The following is a 22,257-nucleotide window of genomic DNA, read 5'->3' on the forward strand; positions in this document are numbered from 1 at the left end:
TTGAAATATATTTTGAGTCCAAATATAAGTAAATATTAACCCAACCCAACAATATTGCGACCAATTACATAAAATAATTCATAAATGACTATGGAAAATTGCAATTATTACGTTAAGCCTTATTTAAGTGGAAACGCAACACTCATTTTGTTTAATCGATTTTTAAGTGTTACTTGTGTAGTTGTGTTGGTGGTTCAAGAGCTCAAAAAGTGTCATAATAAAATAAATCAACTGTAAATTTTTGTAATACTATTTTTTCAGTCTAATTAGTCTTATTTAACCTAAACTTTAAAATATATGTGTAAATTAATTAATTGTTTATTTGTTTTGATTTTATGATCAATTAAGATTTTAGTGCTAACATAACCTATTATTGATTTGCATTTTGCACTAGTATCATATTATAGACAGGGAAATGAACTTTTCACAAATGAAGTTTTCCTCCATTTTATTATTTTTTTACATAATCTTAATTTAACAAATAGAGATCTGATTTAGTATAATACGGCATTGTTTCACCGCTTACATGATATCCAATAATATAATATAAATTAGTCATTAAATGATATTAGTATCATGATCTTGACTAGTTGTATAACTATAACAAATCAATAATTCCATAATTTAAATACATATGTAAAGCTTATATACAAAAACAGAGTTTAACTAAACTTTCAAAATATATACACCAATTATCCTTATTTAAAGTTGACACATTTGCGAATACAACTCATATAATATATAGTGATTCATTTATTTGTCAAAATTTGCGAATTCGATACATGTGTAAAGTATATATAGTGATTCATTTGGCTATAAATTGGCGCTGTGGATAGTTTACAGTTTGAGCAACCATATTTTTGTTAGATATAATCAAATTGTTTAAGTTCACACTTTCTAGGAAGAAACATAATTTAGTGGAGTAGTACTTGAAGGCTAAGGCTCCCTTCAAATACTTGAAGGCTAAGGCTGCTTCCATAATGAATAATAACAAAAATCCAATCATAAAAATAAATCAAATATAGCCCACCAATGCAAATTAATAATTCAACAGTCCGTTCATAATAAATTTATTATATTTTATCATTTTAGTACGATCATCTAAATCATTCAATTTCCAAACATTACTATTTCATAACAATCGCCTTTAATAAATCAATATTTTATTTACTTATTTATGGAGTACTATAATCCATCACTATTTTCCACTAACAACACTATTTTTAGGGTGAGATCCGTCCTCAATGAGATGACTCATTTTTTGTGTGATACAAAATTTTATGCAATTTTATTCTGAATGTTAAGTGGAAAAAGTAAAGTAATATAGAGAAAAGAGTAAAGATCAAAACTGGTCCTGAACATATGCTCATTTTATGATTTTGGTTCTATACGTCATCTTTTGAACTTTTGCATCCTGAATATTTCAACTTAGATCACAATTGATCATACACTAACAATTCCGTCATTTTTTAAACTTTTTTAACCCAATTTTTACCGATTTATTAAACGGTTTTAACCCAAATGAGACTGTTAAAACTATCAAAATCGGTCAGAATCGGGTTAAAGCCGTTTAAAAATGTTGACGAAATTATTAGTGTATGACTAATTATGATCCGAGTTGAAATGTTCAAGATGCAAACATTCAGAAGATAAAGTATAGGACCAAAATCATAAAATGAGAATATATTCAGTACCAGTTTTAGGTAATAGATCATCTTGATTAAGATAAATTAAAGAGTGAACTACATAAATGGTATCTGATCTTTCACTTTTGTACATAAATATCATTCAAATATACTTAAATGTATTTGTTTAAAAGGTATTTTGGGAAGAAAATTACATCAGGTACCAAAAATGTGATTTATAGATACCAAAAATGATATAAAATAAAGATTAAGTATCATTTACGTACGAAAGTGAAAAATCAGATACTATTTAGGTTGTTCACTCTAAATTAAAATGAGAAGTGGGTTATTTTTATTGCTACAAAGAGACTAATAAATGAATTCTCTCTTCAACTAAGGAAGTGGAAGTTGCTTGGAATGACCGAAGGAGCAAAACCACAAATTTGTGTTCCTTTCTTGCAAAGTCGTCACGTCACCATCTTACGCTTTTTGAGAGAAAAAAAAAGAGTCGGATTTCGCGACTTCCGCTAGATTCGTAAGTGGTGACGTCACCAGCTTGCTTTGCATGTGTGGGAGGCTGACACGTGGCGCGCATGCAGTCCTCCACAACTTGTGTCCGAGTGCCATGTCTGTGATGCGGGTCCCACGCTATCCATAGGGCAAAAGGCTTGATGTCATTCCGCCGCTTTCTTGATGTCTCTAGATCTCACTCTCAATTTCCACTCAATTCCGTTTCTGTTTTGCAGAATTCGCCTACGTTTACACATTGTCACATCCTATTTTGCAATGAGTTATACTTTTAAAAAAATATGTGGAAAAATGAAATAAATTTATTAAAATTGAAATGCGAAATACTCTCTATTTAGAGCATTTCTTATTTGTCAAGTGATTTTATATAATTTTATTTTGTAAGTTCAGTGAAGAGATCATAAAGTAAAAAGTGACATACTTCCTCCGTTTCCTAAATTTTGCAGTTTGATCGGACATGAGTTTTAAGAAATACTCCTTTCGTCCTCGATTAAGAGTCACACTTTTCCATTTCGGTCCGTCCCCAATAGGTCACACATTCCACTAAATCACTTCATTCACATTTTATTATAAAACCAATATAAAATAGTAGGTCCCCACATTCCACTAACTTTTTCAATCAATTTTTTCTTACTTTCTTAAAATCCGTATCCGATCAAAGTGTGACTCCTAATCGGGGACGGAGGGAGTATAACGGAAAGTAGGTTGAAAAAGTTGGTTAAATGTAAGTCCTACTTTTAAAGTATTGGTTTTATAATAAAATATGAATGAGAATAAACTAGTGGAATGTGAAGTCTACAATCAAAACTGGCAAAAAGTGAAACGTAATAAATTTTGTAGGACATACGAAAAATCAAAACTGGTAAAAAGTGAAACGTAATAAATTTTGTAGGACATACGGAAATCTGAAAATGTGATAAACTTTGAGGGACGTATGTAGCACTATTTTTATGTGGCCACGAAGATAGTATAATGATATACTACAATACTCTATCTGATAAATTATCTCATTTAATATGGGCACAATTTTAAGATATGTTCTTAAAATGTTAGTGAAATACTATGTGATATAATTTTGGTTATAATAAAAAAAATAAAACAAATAATTATAAATTAACAACAATAATAAACATATACTCAAAGTATGTGGGAAGGTAGAGACTAGAGAGCATTTATTCCACTAATTTAACAAGTGAAGAAATATGTTTACTTGATATACATCAACGTATTATCTTTTATTTTTCAATGAATATTTATGGAAAATATAATTTAATTCTCAAAGCACATCTTTCAATCACAATTATTATCCGAGCAAAAAAGTTAAAAAAAAAAATCTTAAAAGAGATTATTGATCTAATAATCACATAAGATATGCTATTTTCTTTTCTCATAAATTTTTTATATGAATGCAATGTTTTCAAAAAATATGTTTAATGAATTTAATTTGCCCCTTTTAAAGTTTCACATAGTATTATCTTTGCAACATATTAGTATTATATTATCAAAACTAAAATCAAAATAATTTGAATTAATAAAAGGGTTATTTTTAAAAGAAAATAAAAAAAAACTATTTTTTGGGATTAAAAACTACATTAGCATAAATTACGTCAACATACCAAGTAAGAGAGATATTTAAAAAAAATTATTGCAAATATTTTAAATGATTTCAAGTATTAAATAGTGGAGATCTATGCTTGGTTCATCTCACTTATTCAATCAATCCTATTCATGGCTAAATTCAAATAATATAACATAATTTCTTATTACAATTAATTTCCGCTACAAATATAGTTATTTTATTCATTCGATGTATTCCCACACATTATTACCATAACAAATTTTGATTTCAAAATAACCAAAAAAACATTACTCCATCCGTCTGACATTAGGATCCCGATCACTTTTGCACATTCATTTTATAAAAATAATACAAATAGTTAAAGTAGAGGAATAATTTAGTAAGAGAGAGAATAATATTGAGAAGACTCTTATCAAAATTATTCTTGTCAAAATTATTTTCTCTCTTATTTTATTATTTTTCTACTTTAACTACTCCCTCCGTCCCATAAAATATGAGACAAATTTTTTGAGTACGGAGATTAAGAATTTATATTAAATAAATATGAGAGATGAAAAAAGTAGGAAAGATAAGAGAGAGTAAATAAATGATGGAATAAAGTAAAAGTGATTAAATGTTTTATCTTTTATTAAAAAATGAAATGCCTTAATTTTGTTGGGACGGATTAAAAAAGAATACAACTCAATTTTTATGAAACAGAGAGAATATTTATTATTATTTTTATAAAATAAATGTGCAGAAGTGTCCGGAACTCCTATTGGCAGACATTACATTATTACCAAAACAAGATTTTTACATGTAAAGCCAGTGGCAAAACTGAGATTAACCACAACTTCGAGGCCAAAACGCAACAACAATAAATTAAACAGATGGGATTAAGCTGTGGAAGGCACTAGCCAATCGATTGCTTAGCTCTCAAGCAACTACAGTACGCGGCGCAGCAGCCAACCAAACCCTCCCTCCAAAAAAAAATTCTAAATAAAAAAAATTAAAAAATGTACACCAAAATGTGGTTCGGGAACCTTCACGCGACACGTGTCTCGATACGCGGTGTCCGGTCCACCACGTCATCCGTGAACCACAATAAAATAATATCGATATTTTAGAATATTTTATTCACGCGGAAATATCTAGAGAATGCTATAAATACGCAGCCTGCTGTTCTACCACGGAGATTTTTTCTTCTTGGCTCACTGAAAACTGAAAGATCACAAATTCTCACAAAATCGAACACTGAAATCGATCTGATAAATTAATTTCTGCACTTAATCGGCGTCAGCTCGGGAGAAGCTACTGAAAAAAGAGGATTTTTGGAAGAAATCGCGGTGGAGACTGTGGAATTGGTTCCATTTTCGGGGGAAATTGTTCAGAGGTGCGTTGAATTGGTCTCCGATTTGGGGATTTTGTTTGTAGTTTATTTTTTTTGCGTTTTGTGAATCATATAGTTGATTTGTGTTGTTATTGAGTGATACTGTTTTGAAATTTGTGTATTTGCTCTGTTTTCTGATTCTGAGTTTGTGATTTGAAATCAACGCCTGGTGTTCTTGTTCATTTCGGCTGATTTTAGTCAATTATTCATTTTTTTTTTCATTTTCTCTGTCTCTTTTCTTGTTTAATTGGATATTTTTGGTTCGGATGTGGATGGATCTTTTTATCCTTATTTAATTAGGTTTTACTTTTGGTTATACTTGGGGAGGAGAAAAGCAATTTGGGGCTTTCCTAGAAATTTCTACTAGTCTCTCAAATATGCAATTACCTAACTTTTTATAGGTTTTGTTTCATGCCTTCACTCTTTAGTTTGCTTTAATTCGTGATTGTGGATGCTGATTTAGTTTTCTACTTGTGGTTGCGTCTTTGAATTTGTGATCTAACTAGGTTTCTTGTTATTCTACAGGAACAGAGGAATGGCCTTGTTAAATCAGGAAGTGAATGTGATATCCCAGCCCCTTGACTTCAATAGAAAGAGGAAATCAAGAAGCCGCAAGGGCGGAACCAAGAGTGTAACAGAGGTTCTTGAGAAGTGGAAGGAATACAACACCAAGCTCGATGATGATAAACCCGCGCTTAAGGCGCCTGCCAAGGGATCGAAGAAGGGGTGTATGAAAGGGAAAGGTGGACCTGATAATAGTTTGTGCAATTACAGAGGGGTTAGGCAGAGGACATGGGGTAAATGGGTGGCCGAGATCCGGGAGCCTCACCGGGGGAGCAGGTTATGGCTAGGTACCTTTGGCACAGCGGTGGAAGCTGCACATGCTTACGATGAGGCGGCCAAGGCAATGTATGGACCCTGTGCTCGGCTTAACTTCCCGGGATATAGTTCATCGGCTTCAGGGACGACTGTTTCGTCGTGTGAATCCACAAACTCTAGCGTGTCCGAGGTCTGTTGCAATGGGGGTTTGCAGAAGCTTGAATTACCTAATGTGAAGACGGACCAAAGTAGACTGAATGATGCTAGCACCCCCATGAGTGCAATCAAGGAGGAAGTGGTGGAAGTTGCCCCGGGAAGGGAGGAGGACGCGAAGGAGGAGGTTAAGCAAGAATCCGAGGCTTCTTTCGGTAGTGCGGCTGATAGACCACCTAATGCCGAGGAATTCTCATTCGACGAGATGTTTGACGTGGAAGAGCTGCTCTCTTCTCTGGAAAACGGCCCGTACAGCACTTCAGGATTGTACGGAGGCCAGGCCGGGTATGGTGCGAATGGAGGTCAAATGGACGGTCCTATACATCACGAGCAGCAGGCGGGTTCCGGGGGTGATTACGGTCTCGACTTCCTGAAGCCCGGGAGGCAGGAGGACTATGATCTCTTGCTGACTGATCTATTGTTAGATTTGGATTCGGACTTGGCCATGTGAAGCGTTTAAGCGGATGGTCTTGAAAAGTAAAGATAGATATATACATTGTGTTCTTTAAAGGCTGGACCTTTGAGTTGTGTGGGTGTTTCCCAGTATATTAACAGAAAACTTTTTTGGCCCCAGCTTGCTTCTACCCTCAGCAAGTTTGTGTATCCATTTCATACTAACAAATTAATTTTTTTTGTTTTCTTGTTGTGAGGGTTTGGTTGTGATAACAATAGGATGTTTCTCCAAAAGTTTTGAATGTGAGGGAGAAGCTGCTGAGACTCTTGAGTGAAGTAGGTTTAGAGATTTTGTTCTGTACATTCTGTTTGCTATAGTGAAACTTTATACTATTATATCTGTGTGACTTGTGTTTTGAGTAGAAATATTGCCATTTGGCAAGATTACTTCTTGTTGAGTCTTATTGTTATTGTGGTGATAGACTGTCATAGACTCTAGTGATATTCATGGTTTAGAAACCGCCGGTTTTGGTTAGGTAAACAGTTGAACCGTGATCGGGCTTGAAGGATGAGACCGGTTTTGGTTTGGAACGTGAATTGATGGTTCCGGTTTTAGGATTGAACTGTTACCGGCCTGTGGAATCGAGAGCGCGGTAATAGTTTAGTCACGGTTCGGCTTTGGGTCGAACCGCGTGTCCGGTTAAAATCGGGTATCGGTGTGTGCTCTGCTTTGTTAGTTGTGTGACTAAGTTTTGTGGATGTGGTTTGGATCTCCTTATACAGTTACATGTTTTTTTGTGGGCTTCAATTGCATTTAACTATTCTGAAAAATGTTTAAAGAGGTGCTAATAATTTGTAATTTGTCAAGAGTTGGTAATTTAGGAAGAAATGAAACTAAAAGAATACTAAGTATTTGTAAGCTAGTTATTACTCAATGTGGTGTTTAAAAAAAGTTGTTTCTAATTTTAAGCCGTTTGTATAATTATTTTGTCAATCTCAATGAGCTTATATGTTTGATTGTGCTAATGACTAACAATTTATGATATATACGAATTTTAAATTTTGAAATTTATCAATTCTATTATAATTCAATTTTATCCCTGATATATAGCAATAGTTATAATTCCGTCTCATATGTTTTTATTATACTCCTTCCGACTCATAAAAATATGTCAATGGAGATGGCACGAGAATTAATATATTATTGGTAAGTAAGAGAGATGAGGAAAATTGTATGGTAAAATAAGAGAGGGTAGGAGAATGGTATGATAAAGTAGTGTTAGTTGATAGTGAGACCTACATTATTAAATTGATTTAACTTTCCAAAAATGGAATGCACATATTTTTATGGGACGGAACGAATATTAATTTGATCAATCATTTTATAGGGTCCTGTTAGGTTGAGATTTTTTAGCTTAATTGAAAATTAGGATGCATTTTCAGCCACTTATCCAACATTTTTGAAATGTCAACTGCAAGTAGATTATGTCAACTCGGTGGTATTATCGTCAATAGCCTGCACATCAATTGTCAATAGCCTGCACATTAAATGTCAACAACTTATAGTTGACATTAAGGTGTATAGTTGACATTATATATGTGTAGTTCATGAATTGTATATGTAGTTGACATGAATTGTACACATAGTTGATATTATATGTGTATACTATGTAGTTGACTTGAATTGTATATGTAGTTGAAAAAAAAAATTATTTTTAATTTTTTTTAAAAAAAAGTTTATTAAAATGTACCATGAAATTACCATTCTGCCCTTTCATAATTAATTAATCTAAAAATATTTTTCATGTGGCAAATTCTAGACCACTCATTTAATAAAAATGAGTGGCTAATAGTGCATCTCCATCTCCAAGTCTTCCACTTCATCATGTGATAATGTCACCCTTTTTGCGAAAATTTGATGAAATATAGGAGTATCATATAAAATGATAGAAAAAAATTATGTAAAATTAATATGTTGAAAAAATTCAGAAAGAGATAGAAAAAAATTATGTAAAATTAATATGTTGAAAACATTCAGAAACTAAACACTTATCATCTCCACGAAATAAAGTCTCATTTTGATTTTATATGAATTTTAAGAAACACTCTATTAATATAAAAGGTTAATGGAATATGAATATCACTTTTATGGATTTATTTTATGAAAAAAATTGATTGATATAAATTTTTGAAATATGAGACTGTCTTTATCAAATACAGTAAAAGTTAAATATAAAAATAACTATAATAATGGACATCCAAAAAAAACCAACATGAGGTTTTATTCTCAAACAAAGTAAGCATTTAAGGTTAAAAATAAATCTTAATAAATTACTCACAGATAGAATCGATCATCTCTTTTATTCTTATGAAATACTCATAAAAATTGAATATTGATTTTATTGTAACAAAATAGAATAATTATATAATCGAGACAAACAAAAACAGAGTTACATGCACTATTTCATACAAAAAGGACTAGACCCAATACAAATCTATAGTAATTTCAAGAGAGCATATATTTTAGCTTGCGATGAACAATACATAAATCTAAATTAATTTCAAGAGAGTATAGATGACAAAAGTGACGAAATCTATTAATTATACACCAATTTTTCTGGTAGCTGTTAGCCTAATAGTGCCCTCATCGTCAGCAGCATCCCTCACCTACCTACATTTAAGGTTGAATAAAGTATTTATATGAAATAATTGATTCAAACAAGATCAAAATATTAATTCGATTCATTCTTAATCTTGTAAATAAATACAAAATAATGTTATTTTTCTTCATAATTCGGATTTTTGTTCTGCTTTAAATTGAAATAACTGATCTGAGGTAAACAGAAATATGAATTCAAAATCATTATTAATTTCAGATTGCAATGAGTTAATGTTTTTCAAATTGCCTTTTAAACAAAAGAAAATCCAAATTGTATTTAAAATTTCAGTATATGATTTAATATATGTAAACTCTATTTAATTCAATTTTCTTGATTTCTCCATGTGATATGGTTATACAAATTTGGACTTTCGATTTAATTCTTCTAAAAATCCAATTTGCAGATTACATAATCGAAATCCGAAACATTAATTATAATCATAATTATTTGGGTGTTCGATTTGTCAGTATTGTCGTATTGCACTGACAAAATCAATCAACTATAAACAGAGTTATTTGGGTCTTCGAGTTGCCGGTTTTGTCGTACTGCACCGACCAACTTCAATAAACTATAATCAGATTTCTTCACGAGATATGGTTATACAAATTTGTACTTTCGAATTAATTCTTCCAAAAACCCTATTTGCGGATTACATAATCGAAATCCGAATGATCACCTTTCATTTTCACATTAACTATCAGCATATTTATTTGGGTGTTCGACTTGTCAGTATTGTCGTATTGCACCGACAAAATCAATCAACTACAAACAGGTTACTTGGGTCTTCGAGTTATCGGTTTTGTCGTACTGCACCGACCAACTTCAATCAACTATAATCAGATTCCTTCACGAGATATGGTTATACAAATTTGGACTTTCAAATTAATTCTTCTAAAAATCCTATTTGCGGATTACATAATCGAAAATGATCACCCTTCGTTTTCACATTAACTATAATCATAATTATTCGAGTGTTCGACTTGTCAGTATTGTCGTATTGCACCGACAAAATCAATCAACTATAAGCAGAGCTATTTAGGTCTTCGAGTTGTCGGTTTTGTCGTACTGCACCGACCAACTTCAATCAACTATAATCAGTGTTATTTGGGTCCCCGAGTTGTCGATTTTTTCGTACTGCACCGACCAACATCAATCAACTATAATCAGACTTATTTGGATCTTTAAGTTGTCGATATCATCGTACTGCACCGACAACTCATTCAATTGAAATGGTTCAACCGATCGAACCGGCTCGACTTCACACTCATGCTCATAGAGTCCACTTAGTGACAGAGTTCACTTGAAAGTGAAAATAAAAGCAATGAAAGCTAAAAATAATTGAGACTATCACCATGATTCAATAGATTCTCCACAGACCAAAAGAGTCAATCAAAAATGGACCCCTCTTTCCTCTCTTTCTGAGCGAGGCCATCTCTCAGCCGTCCGATCAACCGAATCTCACTCCTCCGCCGCTCGATTCCCAACGCCTCTTTTTCCGGTTCCATGCAGAAAAAGCCCGACATTTTTCACAAACTCCAACAATTTCCCCCTTTCTCTCTCTCTCCTATTCAATTCACTGCTGTATTCATCATCACACACTTATTTATTGCGGTTTCCAGCTACAATCCTCATTTCCTAGCCTGAATCTGCGCCTCTGGTATGTGAATTTCGATTTTCCTCTTTTATGCGTGCGAATCATTTGCTGATTTTCGCGATTCGACTCTTTTCGCAGTGGTTGGTGAATGATTGGACGGTGATGAATTGCGACTGAGTCGTTGTTTCTTAGTTTGGTAAATTTTGCCTCTGCTTTTTCTGTGAGTGATGTTTTCCTTTCCAATGCGGTGATTTTGTGTTTGTTGATTGCGATTTTGTCAGGTTTGTGAGTGAAGAAGAAGCACAGAGGTATATTTTATTATTTTTTATATTTAATTTGAGGAATGAGGGATTGTTTTGGCAAATTTTATTGTGTTGTTTGGTTACAGAGTGAATCTATGTTGCAGAATTAAAGAAATAATGGCAGGTTTCTGGTGAATTTTTTGTATTAAAAAGAGATTTTATATTTGGTGAAGCAGATCTCACATGTCAGGTCACTCTATAAAAAGCCAATGCCTATTTTTGAGTAAACAAGTGTGTTTTTCCCAACACCTTATGAATTCATGCCTTGAAAATCTCACTTGTTGTGTTTTTCCTACTTTTAATTTTCTGGGAAATGTTGTGTAGAGGTTTTACAAGGATGGATTTTCATTTATTGTTATTTTTTTACAGTTTAGAATTGGATTGGCAACAAATGAAATCTTCAATAAAATGACTTGTATAGTGTTGGTGTTTGATGTGCTTTATTTCTCTTTAGCAAAAGGATTCATCTCACTTTATAAGGAATCATGAAGAGGGTGCAGATACATCAGAGCAACCATCCATTTGATCCATATCGTAAGTTGTATATTGTTCGTTGTTCGTTGTCTTGAACACTGTCAGCTACATGTTTCACTCACATCAATTTCATTTTCCTCCATGATATAGTAAAAGCTATTTCTAGCCTTTTGTAGTTATATCTTCTTTGATATGAATTGGTTATCGAAAATATTTATTGACTTCTAGCTTTTGCTTCATACTTTACCAATTCGTAGCGTTTGAGGCCTTTTGGAATGGCTCATGGCAACCTGTGGAGCGCCTCAAGATTAATGGCGGGGCTATCTCGTCACAGATTGTCGAAAAAGGAGTGGTCATTGATGAGGATCTTCCAATGTCGCATCTCCGTATAAGGTCAAAAAGAGCTACTGTCTCTGACTGTATATCCTTCTTAAGGCAAGGAGTTGATGTTTGTGTATTCTCTACATTTCACAATCCTGAAGATTCAGACGATGAGACGAGAGATGAGCCTGTAAGTTTTAATGAATATTCATTGGATGTGCTGAAGTTTGCCTCTAGTGTCACATTTCTCTTCACATTTTGCATAATTTGAAGTGTCCCGTCATGTTTAGCTATACTTTTCCACACAACATGCTAGACCCGTATTTGTCTTTGCTTGATTATATCAACCGGTGTTGTTGTGGTTTAGGTCTGGGTTGATGCGAAGATAAGATCCATCGAGAGAAAACATGATGGCGCGTCATGTAATTGTGAGTTCAATATCAGTTTCTACCTCGACCAAGGCCCCGATCTTTATCTGTTGAACAAAAAGCTTTGTAAAGCAACAACCATGCTGAAGATCGACCAGATTTCTCTACTTCAAAAGCTCGAACTGAAGCCATTAGAAGGCAATTACTACCGTTGGGGATCCTCTGAGAACTGTTTTTCAGTTCAAAAGTCCAAGCTGTTTAGTGGGATGTTCTGCACCGATCTCTCATGGCTCATTGTTGCATCTATTCTGAAGCAAACGGCTTTTGATGTGAGATCGATTAATAATCATATTGTCTACGAGGTTACAGAGTACAATCCCGACAGAGGTCAAACGGATTCTCCGAATCACTCATATTGTTTGAGTTTCAAGGTTGAAAATGAAGTTTTGACCCCTTTGGTTATGCAAGTTGATCCAACCACCAAGGAGGAAGGTTCCGAAGGACGTGAGCTCGGGATCTTGTGTCCGTACGATCCCACTGAACTGCGGAGATCAAAACGTCGAAATGCACAGCCAGATCGTTACTTGGGCTGCGATAACCTTCCAGATTACGAGGTTGAGGTGACTCGTTTAGGTGAGAGCAAGACGTATATGAAGGAGTATGATGAGAGCTCATCAGAGGAAGAGGAAGAAGAGTATGATGAGTATCGGAGGGCTCTCTCAGTTCAGGATGACAACGAATTTCAGCAACACCGTTCAGGTGAAAAAGGCAGTAGCTCTAGTAAAAGAAAGTCCAAAGATGGCGCTGGAAATGATGTGGATTCAGACGCGCCTAAACGTAAGAGTAGTAAGAAATCGGGCATGTCTAAGTTTGAACGGGCATTAGCTGCTCTCAAAGCAGCTCGATTAGAAGATCGTTCTATCGTTCCTACAGACGGTTCTGCAGACAACGGCCTCGATAAAAATTTCATGAATTTCAAGGCCCCTGAGGAGAATCAGAAAGATATCGGAGAAATGGTTTCAAAATATTTCTATATGAATGGATTTCAGTCCACACAAAAAAGGAAAACATTGGACTTCATGGATGTTGAGAGTGGAGGAAGGAAGGGTTTAAAAGCCACTCGTCGAAAATACCAAAGAGTGAGCAGCCATACGAATAGTTTGAAGAGGGACTGCTTTTATGTTCGAGAGAGCATCTACGACGTGAGGAGTTTCAGGAAGGGATCTGTAACGGCACAACTATGCCGAGAATTGATCAGAAGATGTATGAACAATATTGATGCCACTCTAAAAAATGAGCCGGTGCAGCCGCCGGTGGTTGAGCAGTGGAAAGAGCACCAGTCGAAGATATCCTCGAATGAGAAGGAACCGGACGAGAAACCTTCTGGGAACAATGATGAAGGAGTGAACAATGAGGAAGGAATATCGGAGATCGATATGTTGTGGAATGAAATGGAAGTTGCTTTGGCATCATGGTACCTTCTTGATAACAATGAGGTACAACTTTTGAATCTTCATGAATGTTGAATTTTTCATGCTTAATATGGTTGAGTTACAAAATGATTTTATTATTGACTTTGTCTATTTGGAACATTCCACAGGAGTCTCATGTCAAACCCTCTGATGAAATGCAAAACTCGAGCTGGATCGGAGCGAATAATAAGTGTGCACATGATTATCGACTCGATGAGGAAGTTGGAATGGTTTGCCATTTGTGTGGATCCGTGGAGACCGAAATAAAGGATATTTTGCCACCATTTGTGAGTTTATTTTTGATTTGGTATTTCAATCTTTAAGACTAGTTAGTGAATATTTATCCTCTATTTCTTTTTTTGTTCTACAGACTCCAACAGCACACTGCACTCCAATGAAGGAGCCAAGAACTGGAGATGACGTGGATGCAGAATACAAAAAAAGCGAAAATAAAGATCTCGAGCAGCTCTGCATTCCTGCTCCCTCGACTGCGCCTACAATAGGAGACGGGGAAAACAACGTGTGGGCGCTGATCCCAGAACTCAAAGATAAGCTACGGAGCCACCAAACGAGGGCTTTCGAATTTCTTTGGCGGAACATTGCTGGATCATTGATCCCCACGCGAATGGAGAAGAAAAAGAACAGACGAGGTGGCTGTGTCATCTCTCACACTCCTGGTGCAGGGAAGACTTTGCTCATCATCGCGTTTCTTGTGAGTTACCTGAAGCTGTTTCCCGGGTCGAGGCCATTAGTCCTAGCTCCAAAAACGACGTTGTACACGTGGTACAAAGAGATAATCAAGTGGAAGGTGCCGATTCCTGTATACCAAATCCATGGTGGTCAAACATATAAAGGCGAGGTCTTGAAGCAGAGAATGAAGCTCGCACCGGGCCTTCCCCGCAACCAAGACGTCATGCACGTTCTTGACTGCCTTGAGAAGATGCAGCAGTGGCTTTCACATCCCAGCATCCTGCTCATGGGGTACACCTCGTTCCTCACTCTGACTCGGGAAGATTCACCCTACGCACACAGGAAATACATGGCTCAACTACTCAAGCAGTGCCCTGGAATCATGATCCTCGATGAAGGGCACAACCCGAGGAGCACGAAGTCGAGGCTCAGAAAGGCTCTGATGAAGGTTAATACAAGACTTAGGGTTCTGCTCTCGGGGACATTATTTCAGAACAATTTTGGTGAATATTTCAACACGCTTCTCTTAGCAAGGCCGAGCTTCGTGAATGAGGTGCTGAAGGAGCTGGATCCCAAGTATGAAAAGAGAAATAAAGAGAGACTAACTCAGTTTTCGCTGGAAAATAGGGGACGGAAGCTTCTCATTGATAAAATCTCGAAGAAAATAGACTCTAATAAAGACGGAGAAAGGGAGCAAGCGCTGAAGACTTTGAGGAAACTGACTACTAAGTTCATAGATGTGTATGAGGGAGGCAGCTCGGATGAGCTCCCCGGCCTGCAATGCTACACGTTGATGATGAAGTCGACGACCCTTCAACAAGAGGTTCTGTTGAAACTTCAGAACCAGAGGCCGGTGTACAAGGGATTCCCTCTCGAGCTCGAGCTACTGATCACCCTCGGTGCTATCCATCCCTGGTTGATCCGGACGACAGCGTGCTCTGGCCAGTACTTCAGCCAGGAGGAGCTCGAGGATCTCGAGAAGTTCAAGTTCGACATGAGGTCGGGTTCCAAAGTTAGATTTGTTATGAACCTCGTGCCAAGATGCCTGCTCAGGAAGGAGAAGCTGCTGATATTCTGCCACAACATCGCCCCGATCAATCTTTTCCTGCAGATATTCGAGAGGTTCTACGGCTGGCGCAAAGGGCGAGAAGTCCTTGTGCTCCAAGGAGACATCGAGCTCTTCGAGAGAGGGCGAGTCATGGACAAGTTCGAGGAGCCAGGGGGCCCATCGAAAGTCATGCTGGCCTCCATCACAGCTTGTGCTGAAGGCATCAGCTTGACCGCTGCCTCGCGCGTCATCTTGCTCGACTCCGAGTGGAATCCCTCCAAGAGCAAGCAGGCGATCGCCCGAGCATTCCGGCCCGGCCAGAACAAAGTCGTCTACGTGTATCAGCTGCTGGCCAGCGGTACACTGGAGGAGGAGAAGCACAGCAGGACTACTTGGAAGGAGTGGGTTTCGGATATGATTTTCAGCGACGAACACGTCGAGGACCCGTCTCACTGGCAGGCGCCGAAGATCGAGGACGAGCTGCTCCGGGAGATCGTGGAAGAGGACCGAGCGACGCTGTTCCACCGGATCATGAAGAACGAGAAAGCCTCCAATGTCATCAGAGGGAAAGGTATGCTCAAGAAAATGTGATGAATGCTATATTATCATGTTTAGACAATGACTAATGTACATTATGGTCCTTAATTTTATCCTGTTTTCATGAAGTAGTTCATGTGTTTGTCCATTTTCTGGACAAAGAGATGAATAATAATAATACATTAAGAAACTATGAAATTATGTGATTGAAGACAGGATGAATGAATAATTGATTGAGGACATTATCATTCTGTAGTAAACTTTGATCTTTCAAGTTTTCTTTCTTTATGCACTTTAGTTAAATTTGTGTTCTGTTCTAGTGTTATACTTTACTACTTACTCCCTCCGTCCATGAATAAGAGTCCTGTTTTTCCATTTTAGTCCGTCCGCGAATAAGAGTCCCGGTTCACTTTTACTATAAATGGTAATAGGGTCTCACCTTCCAATAACTCATTCCACTCACATTTCATTTAAAACTAATATATACAAGTGGGACCCCTATTCCACTAACTTTTTTCCACCCACTTTTCTTAACATTTTTTAAAATCCGTGCCGCCCATAAATGAGACTCCTAATGGCGGATGGAGGGAGTACTAAATTAGGAAAAATGTTATGCTAGATATCTATCGTTATTCATTTTATTTTATATATTTTGTTTAATTTTACATTATGCTATTGACATTATTAATTTTATGTAATATTAAAATACTTAATAGAAATATTATGCTCTAATTTTAATTAAAGCTCGATTGAGTCCATTTTATTATTTTATTTATTTATTTGAAGTTGTATTAAAATGGACGCAATCAAGCTTTAATTAAAATTATAGCATAATAATTCTATTCAGGTATTTTAATTTATTTTTCCCCTAGTCAGGCTGATTTGCCAGACTGATGTGATATTTCCTTTATTTATTGAATTTTCCACAAATGATAAAATAAATCTCCTCCATACATAGTAATTAGATATTGTCAATTCACCCTCATATATGTATGGCTTAAGTTGTTTTGGTGAGTGATGATTGTCGACAGAAATAATTTGAGCTAATTTTTAGTTGAATGATTTAATGAGTGCTTAGTATAAATCGAGAGTGAAAATTTAAATTTTCCATCTTCCACTATTTGTTAGTAATTCATAACCATCTTGACAAATTCTAGATTACCATTCTTGGATAGATATTTTAATTTGTTTTTTCCACTATTTATTTATATTTTTTTAATTTGTGAAAAAGACTTGGCAAGTAAGACTGAAAATGTTCTGGGCACGTTTTTATAAATTAAGTTAAGGTTCACTATCAAATAAGTCTAGAACAATCCAAAAATCTTCGTCATTATAATTCAAATTAATTCACTGTGTCACTGTGCTTATATAGTAAGAACTGTTCAATATATTGAAAATGAATAAACATATATTTTTAATTTTTCGATTAAATTCAACACATGAACTTAGATCCCATGAGTTGTGAAATATCCATTTTTTTAATGCAATTAATTTTACTGTGAATATTATGATTTTACTATAATCAAATGCAACACCCAAATATAGTAAAAATAAAATAAATAAAACAATTAATATTTAACATTTTGAAATTGTAAAATACTAAGATATTTAACGGAGGATCAAATGAGTTGCAAATATGAATCTAAATCCGTACAATATTTCTAGAAATCCAAGTGAAAGTACAAAATTATCCCACAACTTATTCTATGAAAAGAATGATAAAATATTTTTTTCACATTTTTAACTCTTCATTTTTAGCAAAGCAAACGTCATTGCATACATAAGGGATTAAGGAATAGGAATAAGCTAGTGGATGACTTTCTCCTTTGTAAAATGATCCTCTTTTTTGCAGCTGAATTCGAGATGAATACTACTAATAAGTTATTATTATATAATGTTTGAATAGCTACGTTCCCTTTTATCAGTCTTAGATAAATCTCTTAAGAATGGACTTCTTGATATGAAATATTGTAACGATTTAAAATTTTATACAAATAATACTAAACAAATAAGATAGGGTTTATCTTGTGTTGTGCTATAGATCATAAAACAAAATAATTCAGGGTTTGAGTTATTAATTGATCAAATAAATTTAGAATTGGTCAATACATCAAAATAAACTACACATTAATCTATATTAGGCAAATTGTTAGAAAAATCATGAAATTTGGTCAAATTTAGATTTGTCCCACAACTTAAAAAATTCGTTGGAAAACCAAGGGGATTGGATTTATTCGCAATTGTTCCACATCGATTTCTTTTTGTGAAATTGTATATAGTATGACAATTGAAAATTAATACGCGGACGTCAACAATATAATACACGTAGGTGATAAGATATTCTCGACGTAGGATAGTTGCAAAAAAAGATCCAAATTTGCCACATGTACATCCAGGTATAATTAGAGAGCTCAGATCGAATCAGTATTGATATACCGACCTACACACAATTCATTTTACCCGACTCTTTCCTCTTAAGAAACTCTAGTCTCAAGAATAAGTGATTTCCCTTCTTCAACCCTTAGTGCCCCAACTTGACCACGGATGGTTGTGCATCATGTATTTGACATTTTAATGCCTAACAATTTGAAACGTATCTCAAACTCTTATCAAATGGAGTTGAAATTAATAACAAGGTGCAACTTGATAAAGAACATGATGTCCATCACCAATAAAGCAACTAGATCCATTGATTTTCTCAAATTTTAACTACATGTTGCCTCTTTATGAGTCAATCTTTCTAGCAAGATGATAAACTAGTTGGTACATACGCTCTATATTATAAAAATATTTTATATCATCTATTATTGCTATGTATTTTATATGCATAAAGGGAAATGCATCCTTTGCTACATACAATGTACGGTACATGGGTTTACCAAATTAATAATTAATATATATACATGGGCTTGATTAAATTATATGTATGGACTTCAAGATTGTAATCCAAATTTTTAAAAATTAGTGAGATTTTGTCATTAAATGGTAGTATTGTATGTATCAAGCTTGAATAAGTCCAGATTGGTAGAGATATTATCACACAACTTGCCCAATTTGGTACACTACTAATTAATTTCTCAAGCTGATCATGCATGTGTTAGCATAAAGCTAATCTCTCTCTAGACCATTGCTTAATATAGTTTGCATAATCCAATTGCTGTTTTTTGTCGTATGTTTTTGGGTTTATTGGATTGAATTTGGGAAGATGATTGGGTGAATAATTTTAAATCACTTACTTTTTTGTTAGATTTCAAACTATCCTTAAAATGACGTGAACTCATTTTGAAAATGTTATTTTATACGTAGAAGGACAACTTTAGAATTCCATCCACTACAAAAAATGCGCGATTTACCGACGGAAAATTCCGTCGGTAATTCTCTATATTCCGTCGGTAATATGCTTACCGACGGTAATACCGACGAAAATATTCCGTGCGTATACTTCACGTCGGTAATATTTACCGACCGATCACATCCGTCGGTAATATTTTCCGTCGGATTCCCCGACCGATTCCTACCGTTGGTAAATTAATTGCAAAATCCGTCGGTAAATGTCGATTATGAGTTCCCACTATTTCCGTCGGTAACTTGGTCACACTATTTCCGTCGGTAACTTGGTCACACTATTTCTGTCGGTAATCAAACCAATTCCGTCGGTAATTAATATGTATTTTTTACAAATTAATTTATAATTTACAGTGAGACCCCTATTTTCTTTTATACAGTCAAATCACCTATGATAGCCAAAATAATCCAATAATAGCAACAAACCAAATAATAATAGCCAAAATAATGAAGATACGATAGATAAAAGGTATATTAGTTAAACATCACCAAAGTACGGATAAAAAAGAACACAAAATAGGGAGTTTATATTAAATATGTATTAAGTCTATGAACCATCATCATCAACGAGTTGTGAGAAATTGGATTGTTGAGACATCAAGATCCGGTTCATCTTCTCCTCCATTGCTGAAATTTTCACACTTTGCGCATCTAAATCTTGTCGAAATTCCCCCCTTATTTCCTCCCTTATTTCTCCTCTTAATTCAGCCCTTAATTCATCTCGCAAGGTTGTTGCTCTTGCAGACTCTGTCGAGGTGTAAACCATGAGGTTAGGTGCCAAGTTTCCTATCCCGAACATCCTCCTCTTCTTGTCGAGCTTTCCTCCATAAACATCATTGATGAAGATGTCACTCAAATTTGGATTTTTGCCCTTCGTTGCTGCAATCGCTTGCACCTTCGCCTCGATAATAAAAAAATTATACATCACGCAATCTCATATCCATGTTGTGAAATCAACTTCACATAATAGTAGATATCTTATGTTGTTATGCAGCACTGCAACAGTTTCAATAACAAAACCATATCATCAATAACTTTTCCTTTCTTTCTTCTTTTCTTTCATTACCAAATTTAATGTGTTTCCCAATATACGAAGCTCAAAACTAAGCAATTTATGCTCGACTAATACCTATCAAAAGAGAGCAAGCAATCTTGCATGTTGACAGTATAAGGACTCACCAAATAAAGAAATTCAGAAAAATCCTATACTAGCCACCTAATTCCAGTATGACATATGGAACTCAGAATACATTCAGATCTCAAATTTGCAGCTAAACCCTATCACCATGCTTCATGTAGGTAGCCACCAGCCCAAAGCAAAAATCCAATACAAAACTAGACTTAATTAGTCTTCTTCCAACCCTAAATATCTCAACAAATCCTTTTATTAATCGAGAGGGAGGTCCAAATTCTATCATAGATCCATGCTGTTTTTTTCTTGTGTTTTCACATCTTGTCATCTATTATAAAGATAATCAAAAGATATAGCCAGCTTGCCATCTATTATAAAGAACATCTATATTAATATATACTCTAACTTACATCGACATTTGCAGCCTTTTTACAAGTGTATGTCCCATCTTTATAGGTGTGGAGTGATTTGAATCCGGCATATGCAACATCCTTCAACGATACACCTCTCTCGGCTGCCTATTTATTAAAATAAAAATGTAAGTTAAAATATAAATATATGTAGCGTATAAAAAGACACTTACCATTCGTAGAGATTTCTCAGTGACTGACGTTGACCCTCCTAAATGTGTCCTCATGCCCGTACCAGGTCCATCTGGTTCAGATCGTCTGGCCTTACTTGCAATCATTGACTTTTTGACAGTATTAGAATCTTGCCAGTAGAGTATCAATCCTGCCCACATCTCTTGAGGTATATAAATTGGCCTAGGTTGACCTTTATTGTACCTATCCTTCACTTCACTAATATAATCCGAGTATCTTCTACCAGCTCGCTGTCCCCATGCTTTCTTCACATCATTCTTCCATTCGGGAGGCCAAGAAAAAAATTTATGTACAAAAATAAAATACTTACTCACAATTCTTCATAATAAAGCTCCTTGACTTCCTTAGGTTAGTGCAAATCAAAATAGTTTTTTATGTAACAAAAATAATACTTACTTGAAATTCGTCATAATACAGCTCCTTGACTTCCACATGTGTCTTTTTCCAGTTAAACCCAGTATTGTTTTGAATCTGATGAAATAAAGATGTAATCAATGCACATGCCCTATTTATGCTTTGTTCACAAGCTTGTGAGAACCTTTTAGAATACCTCATCACCATGAAAGAGATCATCTATTTGATAATGTGAGAAATCAGTGAGACCAAAGCATTAACATCTGCATGAATCAACAAGAGGGAAAAAAGAATCAGTACATATCAATACGTATGACATAAACTGAAACTATATTGAAATTGCTTCAAGAGCACTTGAATATCATAAACTGATAAAATTGTTTTGCAAAGAATTAACTAAATCTGAAACTGTTCATGCAAAGTATTTAATAAAATATTGTACTGCAGTCCAGCTTCGTTCCAAAAGAAAGGAAAATGAAAAGAACCCTGTGAAAGGCATTAGAATAAAACTGTTAGTTTTAATATAGTATATTTGCATATGTGCAGTAGTGTTTCAGGTGGAATGCTCCAGCATGGCAAGTACAACTGAGGAGATTGTAAAGCTAAATGGATATTTAAATGGTAATGGTCATTTTGGTGTTTGTAAAATCATGTGTCATTTGATGAGGAAAATAAAATTTTTTAGGAATCAGAACACATGTAACTTTCAGAAGTGAAACAAACAATCCAAACTAACGATTTCATTCTTGTTTCATAGCAATGCAACATAGTAAGCACGTATGCTACGAACATTGATCACAAAGGCATGGTTAACTTCTTTCGAGCAGATGAA

General features: G+C 35.0%; 3 protein-coding genes across 3 annotated transcripts; 2 read left to right on the top strand and 1 right to left on the bottom strand.

Moving 5' to 3' along the window:
• Positions 1-4,896: 4,896 nt before the first annotated feature.
• LOC125220730 (dehydration-responsive element-binding protein 2C-like) lies at positions 4,897-6,922 on the top strand. Its single transcript, XM_048122880.2, has 2 exons — positions 4,897-5,104; positions 5,627-6,922. Exon 2 carries the CDS (start codon positions 5,637-5,639, stop codon positions 6,582-6,584), a length of 948 nt encoding a protein of 315 aa, XP_047978837.1. The 5' UTR covers positions 4,897-5,104; positions 5,627-5,636; the 3' UTR covers positions 6,585-6,922.
• A 3,660-nt stretch (positions 6,923-10,582) lies between these two features.
• Positions 10,583-16,266, top strand: LOC125220703 (SNF2 domain-containing protein CLASSY 1-like). The gene is made up of 8 exons (XM_048122854.2): positions 10,583-10,843; positions 10,919-10,976; positions 11,062-11,088; positions 11,537-11,616; positions 11,814-12,067; positions 12,245-13,741; positions 13,846-14,004; positions 14,088-16,266. Exons 4-8 carry the CDS (start codon positions 11,568-11,570, stop codon positions 16,044-16,046), a joined length of 3,918 nt encoding a protein of 1,305 aa, XP_047978811.1. The 5' UTR covers positions 10,583-10,843; positions 10,919-10,976; positions 11,062-11,088; positions 11,537-11,567; the 3' UTR covers positions 16,047-16,266.
• A 3,501-nt stretch (positions 16,267-19,767) lies between these two features.
• LOC125210725 (uncharacterized) lies at positions 19,768-21,678 on the bottom strand (the record flags this gene model as incomplete). Its single annotated transcript, XM_089063971.1, has 5 exons — positions 19,768-20,232; positions 20,880-20,987; positions 21,053-21,328; positions 21,468-21,542; positions 21,622-21,678. Coding segments are annotated over 5 exons (864 nt in total), but the record flags the coding sequence as incomplete, so codon positions are not given.
• Between the last annotated feature and the right edge of the window lie 579 nt (positions 21,679-22,257).

This window comes from Salvia hispanica, chromosome 2 (genome assembly GCF_029641045.1).
Source record: "Salvia hispanica isolate PSC_SH4W2 chromosome 2, Shi_PSC_v1, whole genome shotgun sequence".
In the NCBI taxonomy this organism is placed as follows: Eukaryota; Viridiplantae; Streptophyta; class Magnoliopsida; order Lamiales; family Lamiaceae; genus Salvia; species Salvia hispanica.